The following is a 21,956-nucleotide window of genomic DNA, read 5'->3' as shown; positions in this document are numbered from 1 at the left end:
CTAAACCCCCGGAACTGCAGACGAAGAAGAAAAACGGATGTACCCGAATCTCCGTATGCGCCTCACCGATTCTGACAGGATTCCAACCAACTTCAAATTTCGGCTCCATAGGTACTCCCCTCGCCAGCTTAGCAGCGTGTAACAGGGCAAGCTAGCTCAAATCATAATCAGATTACCTCGCGATACATATGTGTGCTGCGAACCGGACGACTGCACAGACTCACACACACACACACACACACACACACACACACACACACACAAACACATACGGCCGGGCCCTCTCCGTTAAATGATCCGATCAACGGATTACTTCGGGTTCGTGTGAGGGGTCTGTAAAATGTTCTTCCAAGCTGAAAAACCCCGTCACATTGGTTGGAAAATTTCACTTGCAGCGGTAGGGTTTGTAGCCCGGGCGTTTTGTTTTACAAAGCCTGGGATGGGTAGGAGGTGACCCTTGCATCTTCTGCTCACGCGCGCTCTCGGTCATGATAAATTCAAACCGGTCTGTGTTTTGGAGGTGATTGTTAAAATATCTTCTAGGCAAATGAGGGTTGTAAAGTTGTAGGAAACCAACCCAAAATCATATTTTACGATGGTTGGAAAACACGACGGGAGTAGAATTATTATACGCATGCTAATGGAGATCAATGGTGAGCGAAATAAACTTCTGGTTGGTTGAAAAAAGTATATACGTGTATTTTTGTAAAACAAACTTAAAATCCTTGATGGATTCAAATTTAGCCTGAGTGTGATTCTTGAAGTGTGAAGAAAATGAAAAATTGAAGTTGCCTGCTAGTGATGTGCTATTTGGAGCGCACCCAAGACTCCGATCTGACTTCGACTATTGTTAGTCCGACCTCCACTTCAGGAAACTAAGAACCACTAATTCTGTCCATAGTTGAAGTCCTCTTGAGTCGCCCAGAATCGATTGGAATCGTATGGAGACGTCCGAATTCGACTGAAGTCGTTTGGAATCGCCTGGAGTCGTTCGGAGTCGGAGTCGTCCAGAGTCGACCGGAGTTGACCGGATTTGGAGTCATTAGGCGTCGTCCAAAGTCAATCGGAGTCGACCGGAATCGGTCGGGGTCTACAGGCGCCCTCCGGTACAATGTGCTTGGAATCAGGAATATCATTTCGTTGTGTTTTTTCCTTTCACTTTGCGCGTGCAATTCGCATACATGCCTTTGTCTATGTACAGGCAAATGCTGACTCCGGCCGACTTCGGACGACCCCAACTTCAACCGATTGCGGAAGACTCCGGACGATTACGGATGAGTCCGTCTCCCAATGATTCCAGTAGATTCCTGACGATTCCGATCGACTCCGGACGACTCGAGACGATTCCAGACACTTTCGAATGATTCCAGATAATGCTGAGTTTACCTATCTTTTCGAGGTCGGTTCCGAAATTATCAGAGTCGTATCGGAGCCAACTCCATTTTTACCAAATTCTGCCATCACTTTTCGCTGCATTAAAATATGCCTGAACAGACAAACTAAAGCAACTCATTAGCCACAAAAAAGGCTGTCACTTATTGGTAACTTTAAAGCAAGACAGCTAATTCTGGATAAAGGGATCGAACGAGCAATACGTCATTAAACACTTTGGAGTTTACAAAGTGTTTGAGATGTACAAAAAATGAGAGCTGTGATAGTGTTACATTGACATGCGATCGTTTACTCCCTTCTGATTCTTTGAAACAATGCCGGTTCTCTCCCTCTCTCTTTTTATCTGCTATTAGTTCTGTCGAGAGTTGATGAGAAATAGTACAGAAAAGAAGGGAGAACAGTTCGACCGAGGATCGTAAAGTGAGGATCGTCTGATATCAAATTAATGGGAGATATATGGCCTCACAGACAGCTGTCAACATCGTTCATGATAGTTGTAAAATCATCAAAAGAGACTCATTGAAAGCAATCATCGATGATTTAAAGTGGTTAAGCCAAGGGCTGCCGAGTGATGTTGTTTTGCTTAGTGTCTTAAATATTTAAAGCTATTTGAATTTCTGCTCACAAAAAAACTGAAACAAACTGTTCAAATGAGTGAAAGCCAGTTAGCCAGTTAAAATTCAGAAGCTGTTTCCATACCCATATCGTGTGAGGCCAGCTCAGTTAACGCTGAACTCCAATTAAAACTTTAAAATTCTCAATATAATGTAAATGTAGCGTATGTCAAGGTTACACCACCGGCAACAACGAATCATGGGCGGAAACCGTGGCGGATGACTGCTAAGGGTGGGTGATGAGGATCAACTGCAACAATGAGCTCAATAAAGGCGGTGACTGAGTAATGCCCACAGAACAGTACCACCATCAGAAATGGCGCACAATATATGATTGGTTTCCTCGATTCTTTACGATGCCACTTGTTTGGATGGCCCCACAGACGTTGGCAATTGATTGAACCCAAAAATCAATTCTGTTCCGCCACAAAGGTCACAGGTTCATAGTGCCTATCGACCAGAGTGCCAGAAGATCATTGGATGATAAAAGTCACCGAGAAGCAGCAGAGCATTCTTTTCCTTCTGATCTGTCCGACGATATGACTTACATCATCCAAACAGCCAAGTCAAATGCTATTACTACTATGAAGATGTGTTATAAGATCGAGTGGAATATTTCATCATTTACTTTACGTTTACGTTTAAATTCTCATAGAAACCTGTTGACTTATCATCTGAGACTAGTTTAGAATGTACATATTTGTGTCATTTTGCGACTATTTTAGGTTTTAAATGCCAGACGTAAAACATAAAACTTCACAAAAGTTAGATTTTTTTGTCAATAAAATACAAACTTTCAGACTTTTATCTTTTTTTACATTTAACGACCGCGTACACAAGCGTTACTTTAAACCACAATGCACCAAGAAAAACATGTGGTTGTGTTTGTGTGCAGTAAACGACGGAAAAATCAATCTCATTTTGACTTCAACCAAACGGCACAACAAAAAACAGTGACGACTGACGACGTAAGGAGTCGCCCTCACCAGCCCGAGGCACTACCAAAGGTACGCAGCTTTATTGTTCGCCGTTTGCGCTGTTGTGTTTCGTCCTTTTCCTCACTGCCGAAAAAAAAACGAAGTTCAAAATAACAACTGCCGCGCGGGCAGAAATCGAGGCAGAAATTAATTGGAGGTCACGCCGGCAGGGTACGACGGTGCGGCGAGGTTGGCCTGGCTGCATCACAGGAAGTTGGCGTACGCTTCATGCTCTGTGTGTGTGTACGACGCTCTGCTTCACAGTGACGCAATCTTTCAATGAAGGCAGCCGCAATACACAGGGCACGCTTACGGGAAGGCTTTTTTTTTGGTGTGTATCGCCACTGCCTTCGTTTGGTGTTTGTTATTGCGCTCACCACAGTGTGAGTTCATGCTCAATTTCCATTGTAAATGCAAAACTTTTCCGCTCGAGGTTATGATGTGTAAAATCTACCCAGGCACGAGTTTTGCCATCGCCGGAAGCGCACGGTGATGTTTGCACTCGATTGGAGTTGGAGGATGGTTTATTGGGAAGGAGGGAGTGGTTTTTTGTAGTGCCCCTCGTAGTTTGCTTGTTCGCGGTTTGGTTTAGGACGGCCTCATTTTTCAACGCAAGTTCCAAATGAATGACTTTGCACACCTCGTGTGACTTGTGATCGATGTATCGTTTTTGCTTTAGGCGGCAAGCGCATTTGCTTCTCTCCATTGCGTCCCATGCTCTATTATTCATCTTCGCACACTCACCTGCAGATAGACGTGTCCCTGGTCGATCCAACCGACGGCAAGGTCCGCCCCAATCAGTGTGCCGTCGCGCGAAAACCCAACGCCGACGTACCCGAGGGTGCGGGCCTGAATCTCGAACGTTACCTCCGCACTGCCGACACTCCACAGCAGCCGATAGTTGGGATCAAAGTCCACCAGATGCTCCCACTGGAGTGACGGGCTCCCACCGGAACTCGCGCCGAAACCACACACCGTCACCAGGAGCAGCCCCACTATCGCCCACATTCTGCCACCGATCACCATTTTGTTGAGATGCTACACACCTGGTGATGCACCTGTGTTCACTATACACTCACTCTCACACCCAAGCACACTCCCATCCACTCTCACTCACACACGCACATACACTGTCAGCAACGTTTTGCGAATGGAAATGGCAAACTTCCACTTGGCAATTCTAGTTGAGTTTTAGTGCCACGCACCGGGGAAGATCCTTCGCACTGCTGCTGCTGCTGCTACCTGAAGTCAACCGCAAGACATCACCATCTGAAACGGAATGCAAGAAGAGTGATCAGTTTTTATACACACAACAACTGCAGCCACCTCCCGGGCTGGGCGGCAACACCACACTGCCCAGCTGCATCGCTCGCGGCTAGCTTCATTTTATCTACATCATTAATTATGATACACGCAGAGTGTTAGGAGGGAACGGGTATGTTCGTCGTCTCTCCCATTCCCGCGGCTCTATTGCAACTATGTTCTATGATGCGTTTGTTTTGTCGGGTCGGGGCGGTTGCGGGAGACGGCCACAGTGAGCGGCGGTTTGGAACGGGCCACTGGATGCACTGAGGAGCGTTTGCAGTGCCGTTGGAAAGTGTCACTTGTTATAAATTAGTCTTAATTTAATGTGGCTACATACAAACACACGCAACACACACACACACACATACATTTACAAACAACTGGTAGTTGTGCGTGTGTCTGATGGTACGATATTTAGTGCAATGCAAGTAACAATCGTAACCGCGACTGCACACAGCCATACTGTGTACAACGGGGTAAAGGAATGCACCGATCGGGCGCGGTGCTGCACTCTCTATGTTCTTGGCGAACCCTGTGCGACCTTGTTGTCTCGCTGCGAGCATACTTTCTTCTCCGGCAGCCAGGGAGCTTAGAATCTGTTTCCCTGCTGTGCAGCACACCACACTTTCTTTATTGCACGTCGGGAGCATCGGGGCCGATAAGACGGACACGCTGACACATAAAATTAACTGTCGCCCCGTGATAAGAACAGTGAAGTGAAATTGTCCCCTTTGCCCCGCTTGCGTTCCCGCCCGCTCACGGTGAGAAATTAAGAAATTAATTTATTTTCCACAATAAAACTCGTGCACACGGGCAGTGAGAGAAGTGTGCCACGCGAAGCGATAGCAGCGCTGACAAATGAGGAGCAGGTCAAGTGGTTATTCGTTTTTGCCTCTTTGCTGAGGTTTTAGATGTAGGTTTTTACTTCGCATCACTGGCTGGAAAAAGCTGGTGGAAAGTTTTGCTTTAAGTTTAAATTAATTAAAAGAAATGTAATAAGGCAAACAGTCCAAAATATTTTTGGGTTTAATCATGAAATATTTCGATTTAAACATACACGGTGAGGCAATCCAAGCACCTTGTTTTAAATGAATAACGTATATAAAATTAAGTTACGCTGAAGACGTTCGTTTCTTTATTGCGGAAGAACGGCAAAAGTCGCATTATTTATTTTTACGGAACTGTTTTGATCAGACCTTGATAAATAGTCATAAAATGACGACTGTTTCCTTTTTTATGAGATACCATCAGTACCAAAAACATATACATTAATGCAGCATTACTTACAGCAATATAATGAAGCAATCATTAATTGATTGTGATGAGAGAATACCAGATCTTGATACCAGAAATTCAAATGAGTGAGAGTTCCAACGTATGTTCAGCATCCCTACTATCGAGTCTGCAATGTATGCAATAAGGATTGCAGCCAAGTTATTTATAAATTCATTTGATAAATAATTGTTTGATTGTTTAATTGTTTAATTGTTTATTACTCGTTCAATGGATAACAATGGATCCGTGTGAATGTTCTAACTTGGTTGCAATCCTTATTGCATACATTGTAGACTCGATAGTAGGGATGCTGAACATACGTTTGAACTCTCACTATTTGACTTTCTGGTATCAAGATACCTTCTGGTATCAAGATACCGAGACATCGTTCTATTTAAGCTATCAAGTTGTGCTATTAGGCTATCCTATCATGAAGTTGAGGAAGAATGTAAAATTTCTGAAATGTTGTTTTTAATTTTTATTTTAGTATTTCTCAAGGTAATTTCAATTGATATTAGTTTTGAATACTATCGATTCCATTTATAACATGGATTATTTCGATATGTAGAATTTCATGGGATTTTCTTAACCCGTTTATTAACGGGTACGGAAACGTTTATTGCGCTTTCAATAATAGTATTCCATGAGTCAGCAGACAAAATTTGACACCTCTTTCAGTCGAAATCTAGCCGTGAGCGTACAAGATCGAAGAAAAGCACCACGCCACAAACGAAACGGTCATCTTGAGGCAGTTTGGTGACGTCGTGTATGTTTGTTCTGGCATCTACAACATTTTGGTCCTATTAGATAAAAATCAGAGGATAAAAAAGCCAAGTTGCGAAGGGCCGGAAACACTGAGTGAGTTGAGGTACCAAAGGAAGCTAGAAATGAAGACCGAGGGACCTACATGTCCCTTAAATTGCTTCGTTAGCTTGACCGGGATGTCTATGAAACCTGTCCAAACAATGAATTAGTACCTGGAAGACGTCATCAACCATATCTCTCTTCTTCTTCATTGGCACAACAACCGTTGTCGGTCAAGGCCTGCCTGTACCCAGTAGTAAAGTGAGCTTAGCTTTCAGTGACTTATTGTTACCATAGCAGGATAGTCAGTCCTACATATGGGGGCACGTTCTATTCGGAGCTTGAACCCATGACGGGCATGTTGTTAAGTCGTTTCAGTTGACGACTGTACCACCAGACCGGCCCGATCAACCATATCACGCAGCAGAAATCGTAGCCACTGGCTTCGCAGTGGCAAACAATGAAGTCACAATTTAATTCGATAATTTCAAGAGAATTTTGGCAATATTTTCCATCAAGTTACTACAATTTTGTTTACCTTACGATCTGTACTGATGTTATGAGTCTTATAAAACTTTAGTTGTGTTGCCGTATATTTACATTTATTTAACTATATGATCAGTCATGTTTTAAGACATCTTATTTGATTTCTCTCCCCATTTCTCCCACATAGTGAACAAATATGTTGTGATTGTATGCCTTGTTAGTTATTTACAAGAGGTGGATTATTTGCATTGTATGGATACTTTTTGTGCGAGTCTTACATCCTATTCAGCGTTCAAATCTCAATGTAACCTACACATCACACGCACACACACGCATACACACACGCATACACACAAAGCATCACTTCATTCCGAAAGCTTTCCCGCGAGAACAAAGAAAACCCACCCGGTTCCGCTGGGGTTTCTGAGAAAACCTTTTCATCAGTTCCGCGTCATAGGCAGATCCCCCCCCACACACATACACGTACAGAGCGTGCGATCTGCTGTGAATTGTGTGTGTGTGTGTCTGTGGGTGAATAAAAAGGTTGGTGCGCACAATTTTTCGACAATTACGAGTCAAAAAGCGTTTCCGCTTTGCTTTTTTTTTCTTGCACACAAAACAAAGCACGTTGCGCGGCACCGTCGCACAGAGCCTGCGGGAGGCGTCTCATGGTTCACCGGTGATAAAGAAAAAGTCTTTCCACCCAACAGGCCGCCATTCAAATTCAAATAATGTCCGCCCGAGTGGTCCAGCGAACTGTATATGTGTGTGTGTGTCTGTCTTCCTGCCGCTCCCAGTGCTTTACATCGTTTCCTGTCGCAGTGCGGAGAAGGAGGATCTTGAAACTTGTCACACAAGTGGTGCTTGGCAGCTCTAAGCCAACATAAAAAAAGAAGACCTGAATACCGTTCGGGGTTACACACTCGCGTGTGCTCCTCATCTTCAATGAAGTCGATGGGGGATGAATAACCGCAAAAGAAAAGAATACAAACACACAAACACACACACACACTAACGGGCACAGCAGTCAGCTTCACAAAAAAAGCTTCACAATTTGCATGAAAAGCTGACAAAACCGTCATGAAGTACAGGTTAGGGGCTCAAGAGAGCCGTTGAAGAGGTTACCTGCTTACTTTTCGTCGATTGTATTTTTTTCTTCTTCATCCCCTGCCTCGCATTTGAAACACTTGATGAAAGAAAAAGCGTCTTTATGTCAAAAACTGTTGGCGAAAAGCGGAAATGAGGCATTGGGTTAGGGCCACCTCCCACCCAACCGGACTTGTTGGGCTGCGTGGGAATGCTGAGTGGGTAGCAACATCGCGCTGTATCGCACAATAAATGATAACATGCCGCCACGGATAACAAGCATTCCGTTGTCGGAATTCATCTTCCCTTGTCCGTGTGATGTGATTGAGCTCTTCGGAGGCTGCTGTGGCACCAATGCATTGAGATGCTGGTCTTACAGCTTCGTCCCTCGACGTACTACACAACACGTCCTTCCCATCAACACGTGTTTCATGGCCACCCCAACTGGTGGGAGCCACCATTTTAGCCCATGCGTTAACATGTGTAGTGATTCCAGCAAAAAGAAAAGGTTTTTTCTCCTGCCAACAGACTATGTTAGAAGAACACTTTGTGGGAGGACATCGAAAGTATGTTGCTTTCGGATTCAATGAGCAAAACCACCTCAGCATCAGCTCAACACGGCTTTCCCGCTCTTCCAATCAGGCACACCAGCAGGCCATAGCTCCACTGCTAGCGGGCACAACAATGTGCCTTCGAAACGCCATTGTCTGCGTCCATTGTTATTCATAATGTCGTTTGATGAAAATCGTGCAAAACGCATTATTCCGCTCCCCGTGCAAAGCGGGAACGGGAGCGATCCACGCGACGTTTGTCCGACCACGACGCAAGTACGGCAGCGTTTCTTCACCTCGCTCCAAAATTGCTGACACTTGTAGTCGACGTGGTCGTGGTGGGTTCTTCCAGTCAAGCAATAACAAGCCGAAGGACATTTACCGCGCACAGCAACGAGCAGCCGTTATCATCATCAGCATCATAATGCGCCCCAAGCGTATAAGAGCATCGCTCTGTGCTCCCAGTGTCCTTGAGCGCACCAAGCTTCTTCGCCGATGATTTGGCTTACAGTGCGCGCCCCTTAGAACAGCGCGTCCATTTATCAAACACAAAAACACTAGAGATATTGGTGTTTCGGACGATTTTTCTTCGTCGCGGTGGTCTTATCGGTCAGTCGGATGAATATGTACAAAGCGAGCGTATGAAATGAACCGAAAGATCGGACCAAAAGCAAAAAACGCAGGACCATTCTCTTTGCTTGCTTTTACAGTGAAAAATCCAAAATCCTGCCCGGTGCGTATCGTTTGTTTGCATATTTTAAGGATCCTTTCCAACACCGTCAACACCGGGGCCTTAGACTCCCTCAACGCGCCAGCCCTGCTCCATGTCTTTCCCTCAAACATGGAGAAGTTTTTGGGTGGCTGAAATCTTAAAAGTACACTTGATCCAAACCAAAATCTCACTCCATCGCCCCCTTCGCCCACCAGCAAGTAGGTCTTCGCCATTGTAAATCAATTTCACTCACTCACTTTTAGACACATTTTTAGCAGCTCGTTGAAAATTCGTTAAGTTTTGTGCAGCGTCTTTTGCTACTTCTCCACTCCCCGCGTATGGGAGGCAACGAACGATGTGCTTTGCTTCTTCATCCTGTGTATGTGTGTGTGTGTGTTTGCGTGTCTGCTGCTTTGCTGAATTCCAGCCCAAACCGAGGCGCCTGTGCTGTTCCTTCTTGAAGTTCTCGTTTTTTTTTCTTTTCAAAAAGCTACTTAGAAACAGCTAATATGCCCACAACAACGCGAAACGCTCTGTCAGTTGTTGCTTGCTGCGTGTTTCCAAGAGGAGGCACATTTTCAACACACACACACCCACCCACACACACCCACCCACACTCAACTCGACGTGGCACAAAAGTTTATTTACACATGAGATGCTCAAGCAAATGAAGCCTCCGATGTTGTGCGACTTTCGATTTTTGGCTGCGCGTGCGAAGCAGTTCCGACTGCTGCCAAGGCGAAACACAGCCGACACGAAGCGGGGACGGGATTATGACTTTTGCGAATATGTTAATTAAGTGAAACATGATTGCTTACAGATTTGTGGGGCACGATTGTGCAGCAGTAGTAGCGTGCGGACGTGCGGATGTAGCAAAGAAAAAGGGTTGATACGGAGAGGGGCGTTGATTTACAATAGGCAAAACTTCGGGAACGCCGTGCCGTGGATTAAAGCGCTGAAGCTTTGCCGAAAGGAGGCGCTGTGTGATATTTAGCCGAGAACTTTAATTTAATACAGAACTTAACTTTCGTATATTGTCGATGGATTTGTTTAGTATTGTTGTTAGGCGAGAACACATATCAGTCGACGGTATTGATTGTATTTTGCATCCATTGGAAAACTAAATTAATTTCCAAAAAATACGTTTCTGTTCAAACTGTTTTTTATAGCCCTCTATTCTGGGAAAAAATCGATTTTAGTATAAGCGATAATTTGCGAAAATGTAGTACTGAATAAAAAATAAAAAATAAAGCAGTCAATAACATTGTATGTATCTGATGGAGCTACCTGGTACTTCACGGGCGACTACAGGTACATGCGTTTACTGTAAAAAGGTAACCGATTTATAGTCACTTTTAGAGAGAGTGCATTTCAAATAGCTTTTTATATCGATCTTTAGTAGCACTAAAAAACATGAGAGTAAATCATATTTTCAATAACTATTTTGGAAGTCTTTTTAACTCTTTCATTACAGTGCCTAATCGGTTTCTGTTGTGAAATACTTTAAATGCTTAAAAACTCTACGTCTGCTGCATGAAGTGACATGCTGAACTATTATATTAAAAAAAGAATGATACAAGTACCACAGCACAATAAATTTAAATACTTCAAAGTACAAGCATAATTCCAATTTAAAAAAATCCTGGTCATGGCACCAATATATTATTTTTAATTAAATGTATGTAGTTTGAGCACAATTCTTCATTTATTTTTTTTCCCTTGTTAGCAGCCAAATTTTGCCATCTATGAGAATAATAATCTATACATCTTTCCCCCGTACAGTCTATATTTTATTTATTAGGTCAAATAAAAAATCACTCAACTCTAGCTGGCGGGAAGCGGGAGAGCAAAAACAAACCTACTCACGACCCTTTTTATACGTTTCCCAAGAGGGAAACCCCATACTGCCCCGAAATAAATTTCGAAACACGAATCTCCGTATCTTACCCCGTATCTCCCCAAACCAAACTCCACCGGGAAAGCGAAGGTACTACGGGGAGGCAGTTTTCGGTTTCGTTCGCCGGCGAGGTCGAGCTGCGAGCTTCTCAGGTGCATCATTAAAATGTTTAACCTTTCCAGCCTTGCCCGCTTCTTTCACGCAAGAGAGAAAGAGAGAAAAAATTGTGCCAGTCAGCACGGGAACAATTTATTGATCTAAATGTTGAAAAATATTGGTACCCAATGTGGTTTCTCTAGGGGCAGAATAGAAAAAAGCGGGCATTCGCGCGTGTGTTTCGAACCGTGCTCACCTAGAAAAATAGCTGCCGAAAAGTATAACCTTTAGCGCACACATACATTTAAAAAAAACCCCTCAATCGTGCTTTTTTCTGTTATTTTCCCTTTTTTCCCCAAACATTTCGATGCTCCAACAACGGTACACTGCTGGTTTGTTGAGCAAGCGAAAAACTCATACATGAACCGTACGTTTACCGACCGAAGCAATGTGCATTGAGCATTGGTACCTCCTCCTCACTCGGTTCCACTCTACATTCAGGCCAGAGAATGTTTAAACCTCTTATTCCTGGTGGAACGTTTGTGGAGAGTTTAGAGTAAATACTTTGCCGGATGTCGGGCTTCACTCTCGTGTGTGTGTATTTTTTTGTGTCTTTCTCCACCCGTCCGAGCATAGAAAAAGTGCTTCGGTAGGATCGTTTCGAAATCAGTCGGAACTACAAACGAACTCGGTCGGGTTGCAACTTAACGGTCCCCGCTCCAGGTCCATCCCAATGCACGTGCGATTGAAAAATTTGTTCTCCCTGTTTTCGCTCGTCATCCCGTTCCCTGTTCAAAGCACACCCGTTTACGGTTCATCGTACTGTAAATTGCACACATATACACGTGGCCAGTAGTGTGCCGAGTGCCGGTAGTCAACGAAAACGAAAAAAAACACCCATCTCAGGCCCGATGGTCCCATTTGTACCCGGGAGCGGTTGCACTTGCTAGTTCCCGATTATACGCGCTTACAGAAGAATCTGCAATTGCATGAGTTTTGGTGAGGATGGTTAAAACCCCCCTCCCTGAATCCCGATAAAAACACAACCTTCAATGTTGTTTCCATTCCTAGCACTGTGAAATGTGATTCAGGTTTTTTTTTATACTTCACCTCATCCCTAGCCGCGCGCGAGGCAAGTGAAGCAAGCTTTTGCGCCAAAATTTATCGTATCGGAATTTAAATGAGTTTCCAACTCCGCTTCGAAACCCCCTCCCTCGGTACGAATTTGAATAGCCTGAGTGCCTTTCCAGTGCTCTCGATTTTCACTGATGAACGGGACGGAACAACCGAAGAAGGGGAAACGGCGCTAACGTGCTGCAACCGAGGTGCCCAGCCAGAAAAGAAAACCCATAAAACTAGCTTCCCACTTTGTTGGAAGGAAGCACGCTCAACGTACACCTAAGCGTACCCGACCCCTGCGGGGGAAAGGTCTCGGAAAAAACGGAACCGGAATTATAAACCCCTTTTTTTGCTGTCATCCCAGCGTTCGATGTCGATCGCCCAGGCCCAACACGGGAAACGGGAAGCCTCTCGTCGACCAGCGGTCGCAGTGGTTGCCGAGGGTGAATTGATGCGGAGGAAGCAACTCTGCCCACAACCTGCCCTCGTTTGCGCTACATCGTTCGACAATAAATCGATTTATAAAATATTACTAAACTTGAAAACGGGCGGGAGGAAGGACACAGGAAAGGACACAGGAAGCTAGTTAAGTTTATGGCTGCAGAAATCAATAGCCCGAATCGGAGTATGTAAGTGTACCGGTATGTGTGTATGTGTGTGTATGTGTGTTGAAGTTGGATAGGGGTGTTCCGGTGAACCCGTTACGTGACGGACCCGTTTTTTGTACAGGCAAAAGGTATGGCATCGAAACAAATTTGGATTCGAAAAAATTGCCATTTTTGGTCCTTCGAGCCGGATACGCTCATTTCGCATGCAGAACCAAGGACGCGCTGGTCTCAAAAATAGAAGAGAGGCAAAGAGGATAGCAGGGAGAGGGCCCTCTTTAAATAGAGATGGCCTATTTTATCGATAAATTGACTTCAAGCTGCTCGCTGCACGATGGTTTTCTTTTCTGCAGGTACGCGCACCTTGGCCTTTTCCTCCGAATGCCGGCAAACTGCTGACCACGAGCGCCCTCTACACTGCGACAAACCGGTCCAAACGCTACTTGACCTACCTACGTACTTCGCAGCCAAAGCCCGATACGGAAGACACGGGCCCGTTTCTGGCACACAGGCAAACATCGCAGCAAAATGTCCGCAATGTCTGCAGTTGAATTAAATATCCGCTCCGCTCGCAGACCCGGCTCCGCTTATCTCTGTACACAGAGCGAACCTAATCCGCTGCTGCTGCTGCTGGTGCTGCAGCTTCTCGATGTCTCTTCTTGGTACGGCCGATATTCTTCCTGTTTGAGGCAGCTTCAAGAAGCGACAGCAAGCACAAAGCCAAAGAAATGGTCCAGCGGAAAACCAGAAAGCTAACAGTCAGATGGCAGTGTCCTATGGAAAAGCGGTTGGCGAGCTTGCCTAAAGGTGTACGTGATAACGTGTATTGGTAGTGGGTCGTTGTAGGTGGTAAAGTGAGAAAAATAGCTTTTAATTAATTTCTATTTGTTCAAATGAGTTTATCCCGTCGCCTTGGTCAAAGGCGTCAGGGTTTTTTTTCCTCTATTGCCTTTTGGCGATGCTTTTTTTGTGAGCAAATTTCTGCACAAACGACCGAACGAGCCAAGGAACTGGCCCCGAAGGTTCAAGGCCTTTTCGCACGCTCTAATGGCTCCAACACCGGCGAGGCCTGGCCAATGGAATGTGTGGCTCTTAATTTCGTACTAAAGCGGATAAATGAGACCATTTCCCAGCCGAAACTTTCACACATACACACACAGGTGTCTGCTTGTGTGTCTATGTGAGCAGCGCACCGGCTATTTCCTACCCGAAAATGCCCCAAAAACTGAGGAAACTTTTGCCGTGCCGCAACACACCTCAGACGATTTTGCCGGATGCAATATCCGACACGAAATTAGGTCGAATTTAGTTGTTTTCGGAATGTCTTCCCTGCCAGGGTCCTTTCCGACCCGCAGTCTTTTGTTTGAACAGCTTCATTGCATCGGATTGAATGAAGAGAGACACAGAGCGCAAGAAACAGAAAGAGAGAGAGAGAGAGAGAGAGAGAGAGAGAGAGAGAGAGAGAGAGAGAGGTCGACGGGACGTTGTTTATGGTGAGATTTGATAATCAGGTGGATTATCATGGATTGAGTTCGGCTTTGTCGGGTAATTCCACACCAGTAGTTAGCGTCTTTTTGAGGGGGAAGGCGAGCAACGACTACCTTTCCAACGGTACCTTCTCGGAAGGTGCCCATCCCCAAGGCAGACATCAAAACTCATGACGTAGTTGGCTCTGTTGTGTTGTGTTAGGTTTTTAGTTGATTTTGGAAGCGGGTCGGGCCTATTATCAGCTATCTTAAAGGATTACGCAGGATATCTTCTCCAGCAAACGGGTGTCCCAGTTACAGTGTTGAATATCTCCACCACCGTAACGAGCCCTCACTCTGCCGACTGTTCACCCATCAATAATATTGAGAATTCCTCAAGATGAGCTCTTCAACATTTCAATGCCATCGGTATCTGTTCGGGTTATTAGATGCCAACATTTCTCTCCTTACTTTAAAGCCTTTCCAGCAAATTCTGGTTAAGGAGTTCCAACGCCGAGAGCTGTTCGTGAATCTTTCGACATTTTTCTGACCACTTTACTTCAACCAACCTTCACACACTCTTCTACCCTGGAGCCATCCGTTCCGAATTGATTTTTCCGTCCTGTCGGTTGTTTTTTTCTTTCGGCAACAAAATATTTCCGTCCATTTTCCAGCAACCCAAAGATCCCACTAGTCCAGCCAGTGAACTCTCAAAATAAGAAAAAAAACACTCGGAACATCGTACATTCTGGTCATTCCGGAGCGCTTTATTAGATTGAGAGCCATTTGTCTCGTGTTCGTGTACCCTTCCCCATGCAGTGTGTGTGTGCGTTGGCCGTAGTCAGCAGCTTCCAAATGCCCCGAAGACATCGAAGGTATCGGTTTGCCCAGTATTGGGAAGATGTTTTATCGATTTCCTCCCTTCGTAGTTTTTTTTTGTTGTTCGCTACTACTAAAGAACCAAACAACAGCAACGCTTGCAACATCGTTTAGGTCCAACAATAATCCTAACAGCAATAATCGTTCGAATTATTGCTCTTCAAAATTACCCTCAGGTTAGTGATAAAATCAAATGTTATCCACTTGCTACGGTGCTCGCCCAAAAGCGGCGGAGCCATGTTTTCGGGTGATTTTACTGCTGTATGGGGTGTGGGTAGAAGTTCTTGAGGCTCACGTTAAACAACACGATTCCTTTTAAATCCATCCGGTGAGTATTCGCCCACCGTTTCGGGAAAATAAAAAATCAATTCCCTCACGCGAAAGGGATATCAAGTTTGTAAATAGTCGGAGCGAGCCCACACCCAACCTTTACCGGGCAGCACTTCAGAAACTTCATTCTTTGATTAATTTTCCAACAATTTCAACGTGAAGGGTGAATTGAAAACTGAGGGAGGAAAAATGGGTCAATGAACCGATACTTCCAATCGAAGTAAATCCTCGCCCCGGAACCGGCATTGATTGACTGCGGACATTCCGGCCTGCTGATCGATCCAATCACCATCCAGGGTCGGTACTTCTTTGTCCCATTTCCTTCCAGCCTTCTGATGCTGGCGACCGCACAAATAGCGCAAAAATCCATTGGCAACGATTTAAAATACCGATACTTTATGTTCTGTGCCGTGCTGCCGACCGACTCGTTATTATTTGCTGTGGTCCTTTCAGGGATGCTTCCGGGCTTTTATTTTTTCCACCCGGAGACCCGGAAACAGGAAAAACAAATCATCCCGATATGTGGACCCGAGGGCATTATACCCATCCGAGGTGCTGTTGCCCGCTGTCCAACGAACCGGAAACCGATGCTTTCTGTCTCTCGCTCTCTCTCTCTATCTCTGTCTCTTTGTGTGCATGTCTCTTGCCACTGGTCCAAATGTCAACAGAAATAAAATGTAATCCCAGGTGATTAACCTTTTCAGTCTACCGAGCGGTTGGTGGTTGTGGTGAGTTGTGTGCTGGAAAAAAATGCCCTCCGAAACGAAAACTCTGAAACCAACTCTTTAAATGGTTCATTTCGTATGTGTGGACTTTGCACAGGCAAGGTGAAGCAATGGTCCCCGCTGGGATCTTCTGGGAAATTTTATTCTCCTGCTCAGGCAACTCAGGCCGGTGAGGAGAAAAGTTGTGACAGTTTCAACAGCAAACGAAAGTGGCTCGCCGTTTGTTTTTTAGAACCTGGCGAAACTAAATGCTTAGCTAACCGGAAGTAATTTGGAAAGTTCTATTCCACCCGGACACGGCTACCATTAGCTTCGTTTAGCGATCGTCAAGGTTCTGTGGCGTTGACTCCAGAGCTATATATTGCTCAAGAATCAATAAATTGGAATTGGGAGATCCGTCCTTTCCCGGGCGCACTGTTATTAAAGTCATCGAACGAAAACGTCTCAAACATCCATTACACATGTGTAATCGGATCCCTAGTTTTGTATGAAATATCTGATTGCCTTTCCTGCCACGTACGCGCTGTATACACACACCTTTAAGGAATGTTTAATCATTTCACCCAGCAGCTACGCATCACAAAAGAGAGCAGCTCCCGTTCGCTTGTTTGCTAAGCGCTCACAAGACGTCTAATTAGACATCTGTCCAGTGCAGTGGGACCGGGCGGTTCGATCCCGCTTCGATCCGGCTTGTTTGTACGGGGAACGTGCCCTGCCTGTCGAATTCGCTTTCACTTCACCGGTTCACCCATTTCCCAACAGTGAGGGTAATTCTACACCACTGCCACACCGCGCGGATGGCCATCGATCCGGGCGATCCGATGCGGCGGGCCACGTGGCAAGGCTTGTAATTAAATAAAATTCCCTAATACTCCCGCCGTGCGCACTAAGCCGGTCGAAATTATGGATTGCCTTCGAAGTCGAGACGCCCGGTAATCGATCTAAGATAAGGGGGAGAGTCGTGTGCCTTGGAAAATAAAACACACACCCACGTGGAAGTGTATCGGTGTACCCGAACAGCACAACTAACAAGCGCAATGCGAAGAATTCCGCTCATCCCAGCGCTAGAAGCTCGGGGTAGAATATTCAAGTGCAGATTTAGCATAAATTATCAAACAAAACACATCGTATGGTTATGTGTGTGTGTTTGTTTAGTGTAGCAAACACGGTCCCGGTGATGACGTGTTGATGGTGCAGAAGAAAACTAAGTACAAGCGTAGACAGGGAGATGATCTAACTGTGCGATATTTGCATTGTATACTTGCACACGGTCGTCGTCGTCAGGCAGCTCAATCCATCGCCGGGCGCGCGCTTGCTGTACGGTCGATAATATTCTAATTTAAATCTCTTCCCAACATAAATTAAAACATTTTCAGCGGCTGCGTCTGCGTTGAGCAGTCCCGAAGCGATGTCCTTTGCAAAGCTTTCGCTCTGCTCAAGGCTACTTGCGGAGGAATATGCATTATGCACAGTGCACAGTCGTTGTGCATTAGCCCGGGGATTAGCCACAGGGGAGTTTGAAGACGCGAGATGTGTCTTCGTCGGTGCTTAACTTGTGCATCGGTTGCTACAAACATTAAAACGGATGCATTTTAATAGAGATGATCTAATGGATTAGTGGCGGTCCGCAGACTCCTTGCAAGAATGTTGGCAACATCCTGCGGGGAGGGAAAAAGCATTTAAAATGCTTAGAAATCGGGGATAAAAACCTTATAACCATTTTAATAGACTCTCAACATGTTACAGATTACTGCCGCTCGATAAGAGTAACCTTAGCGTGCTACATCGGACACGCCATCGGGAGCTGGTTTCCTTTTTCTCCCTCCAGACTTCCAGAAACAAACATATCCTGTGCCCTGTGCATGTGAATATAGCATGAAGCGAGTGGTAAAGTAGTCGCTCATTTCCATGCAATTTCTAGTAGCAAACCATCCTGCGAGGGCAATAGGTACCGCATCTTATCTTCAATCGGCAGTGAGTGAGCGTGCCCTTTCTTCGCTGAGGGAGCGAAACCTGGATGGGGATATCCCGGCGAAACCATCAAAGCGAAAGTGCTTGACGACATCACAGAGAATCAGGCTGCACCGGGCAGCAGCAGGTAAACATTGCTTTAATGTTCTTATTTTCAATTTGCAAGTACCGCCATCTCCGCCCATTGACGCTGCCACTGCCGCATCAACACCCGCTGACTAGCCCGGGATGTAGGATGTAGGTCATCGATGTTGCAAGCGGCACGGCACACGGCACACTCTGAACTCATCCCAACATGGTGGTTTTGTACGGTTCGGCACGTGAACATGCCCTCTCGACACTGCACCATCCCGTACATCGGTAGATCGAGTGTGTTTCCCGGTGTGTTGGGTTCATCCAACGACACGAAACACGGCCACTTGTGTCCCTGTGCTTCCGTTCATATGAGAAGACGACCCGTGGGGGGACGGGGACGGTAGTGAATGTTGTCGCTCCAATCCGATGCTCTCTGACCGGCACGCTCTCCCCACACATTGGTGACATAAATATTAATAAAAATGTTCAACAAAAAAAAAACACACACACACACAAGCAGAATCACAATAAACGACAATCTGACGCGTGTTCTGTCAAAATAATTAATTTAAAATTCACTCCACAGGATTGCCGTTGTCCACGGTGGCATCCCGAGCACGCTGCTACGAGTGTGTGTGTGTGTGTCAGTGTGTTTGAACAATTATTTGCAGCTGCGACGAGGATGCGAAGGATATTGAGGTCGCTGTCGGAAAACGGATTGCAAATCGCCTCGAACTGCCACACACCGCTGGACAAGCAGGAAAGTCGCTGTCGCTTGGGCGGAAAGGCGATTTAATTAATTTATTTATGATAATACGATGACTTGTTGTAGTAGTCGCCCTAAGGGAGCCCTGATTTCTGCCAATACTCGAACGAGCTAATTATGTAGCTTCACGTCCAAGCAGCACGACGGCGTGCTTGCATCTACAATAACCTCCAATAATCACTCCGTAATGATGTGCGTGTTGATTGATTTGCTAATGTTTCGATCGCTTTCCACAGTTCACAGTTCCATTCTTATGCCGTCCCTCGCTTCACAATATTGTGCGTTGCGATTAACATCAATTAAAGGATTTCAAGTCATGAGCTCGGCCGTGTGTGTAGGAGTGTGTGTTCGGGCAGTCACGTCAAGATGGCACAAGTCAACGGCCAACAACATCCGGATATTGCTGGGCTGTGTAGTTGAGGATGGGAGTACAGTACATTATTGATCCAACGTACCAAGATTGTGGTCATCCCAATTCCTCCTCCCCCAGAGATTCCCTTTGTCCAACAGCACCAGCAACCCAGTGACAGGGCTGAAACGGGGCTCGAAAGATCGAATCACTCAATAAATCTCCTGACCTGAATTGCAGATGAAGTCACGTAATGGATTGAACCTTCGTCCGTGCCCGGCCCCCCAGGCCGGTCGCTTAAAGCTGCGCCGCTGGGGGTCACCGGGTCACCGGGATGGAGGAGATCCCCCGGGGCATATGTTTGTGCGCCCATACAGTGATTATCATTTTAATGCGCATTATGCGGCTGCACATGGAAATTAAAATCAAACATTCGCGCGCCGTATCTGAGCGAGGACGGCGGTTCATCGTTACAGCGGTTGGCGGCCATAAATCCGCGATACAGCGACTGGTGCAGTGCACTGCAGGTGTGTAGACCATGCAGATTTTGCAGCACTTTAATCGTTGATTGCGATGTGTGTCAAAGGAATGCGTGTGTGTTTTTTTATAGCGTACCATGTTGAGGTATGGTGGTGAGAGATTGGTTGTTTGGTTTTATTAATATGTGGCACAAAATGTGCTTACAGAGTGGTAGGAAACAAGCAACCAAGTTCGAATCTGATTTTTAGATTCATTTATTATTAATATATTATTGAATTTGTATCGAATTTATGAAGAATAGCTAACAATTCCAACTGTACCTTCATCTTTGAGCGCCAAACAATGCTGTAAGTAGGTGAATTCGTAAACCCATTCTTACCTTTCTTTTTTTAAGTGTATACATATGCCAACTGCTCATCAATTATTTGAAAAGTTATTTCTGTTATTAATAATACAGAATTAGATATTTATAGGTCAAATTCATTAACTGGGCTGTAATAAAACCCGCAATATTACTTCGTATGATTTGACGTCCTTTTTCACCAATAAAGGATGCATTAAAGTAAGTTACAGTCTGCTCACGAGATACGCGTACGTTTCTGAGACATCCGCATTATTCAAATTTCGCATATTTCAGCTAAAATACAAAATTTGATTGGCTATTTTTGATTAAATTTGGAATTTGTATACACTGATTCGTTGGTAAAATAGTTTGTGCATAGAATTTGGATAATTATGTGCACTGGATAATTAAAGTGCTTAAAAAAAGCTTTTTTTTCATTTAACAATTCTTAGAGAAAATTGTGCTTATTTTACACAAGAACTGTCATAAGCATAGCATTTATGGATTGTTGAATGAGCATCGATATCAATTGAGTCTTCAAAACCCAATAATTATATGCCACTCATAACATGGTTTGAAGTTGTTATCAAAATCAATACCTATACTTTTCATCAAACCCCATAATTTATATGATATGTGAAAATGATAGCAAAACCTCCCACTGTTTGACATTAATAATATAACACATACATTGTCATTACAAGAGAAATCTGCTTCCCTCATCGTATCACACCCATTTGCAAGCTGTAACAGCATTTTAAACTAAACTTTAAGCTCTTTATTACAGCTTTAAGCCGACCCGGCTGGATGACACAAGAAAAGGCCTCATAAAAGCAACGAAGCCTACATCGTTATCCATTTCTTCGCCGGCATGTGTTTGCCTTCAAATTCAATTCGATTGATCGCTTACAAGACGCACACGCTTGTAAATCGCTCGCCAAACACAGATGACGAACCGAAGTTTTGCTGCTTTATCCCTTTTTTGTATGTGTGTTTGCAACCCATCCCATCGGTATGAGGGCCCACGGAGGGGGGGGGGGGAGAGCAGGAAAAACAACGTCTCGGCTACTGATTTTACATCGATTTCCCATCCACGACCAAAGCGCCACGGTACGGCGGCATTCACCGAAACGATCCGGCTGCTGCTGCTGGTTGTGCTTTTTCGTGCTGCTGTGCGGCGAGGGCTTTGCAACTCCTCCTCCACATCCCTTAGAAGCTGAGGGCAAAAATAAAGCAACCCCGAATGTGCGCGTGTTCGGTCGTCCATTCGGCCGGAAGGATCCGAAAGACAAACAACGACAACGTTAGAAGTTTACCCATTGCAAACACATTCAAAAACACCCATAAAGATCCTTTAAAAGCAGAACCGAAGAAGGAGTCGTGTAAAAGAAAGGGTGGGAAGGGAGTGGGGGGGGAGGGCAGGCGTTTTGGAGTTCACGTAATGGATCACCAAAAATCAAACACGGTTGTTGCAGCAAATGTCAAACGTATGGCCGCGTACAGCTCCAAGCGTATACGCACGATTCATTAGCGCGTTACCCACTAGAGGGCGCACTATTGCCAACTCCAAAAACTTCAGGCACTGGGAACGAGTTCCAACAGGGAAGGTTCCAAAATTATTACCCCCTAAAACAAAGCCCCGGGTCCGCCCTA

The 21,956-nt window shown here is 45.2% G+C and overlaps 1 protein-coding gene across 2 annotated transcripts in view; it reads right to left on the bottom strand.

The window, feature by feature from the left end:
• Window positions 1-21,956, bottom strand: part of LOC120956810 (MOXD1 homolog 2-like) — a 79,944-nt gene that overhangs the window by 54,126 nt on the left and 3,862 nt on the right. For both annotated transcript variants that reach the window (XM_040378555.2, XM_040378557.2), the window contains exon 3: window positions 3,728-4,252. In XM_040378555.2, coding sequence (XP_040234489.2) covers window positions 3,728-4,009 — 282 coding nt within the window. In that variant the 5' untranslated portion in view covers window positions 4,010-4,252. The remainder of the gene's footprint in view (window positions 1-3,727; window positions 4,253-21,956) is intronic.

The sequence above is a fragment of the Anopheles coluzzii genome, chromosome 3, assembly GCF_943734685.1.
Source record: "Anopheles coluzzii chromosome 3, AcolN3, whole genome shotgun sequence".
Lineage (NCBI taxonomy): Eukaryota > Metazoa > Arthropoda > Insecta > Diptera > Culicidae > Anopheles > Anopheles coluzzii.
This window is presented reverse-complemented; position numbering and strand designations above follow the sequence as displayed.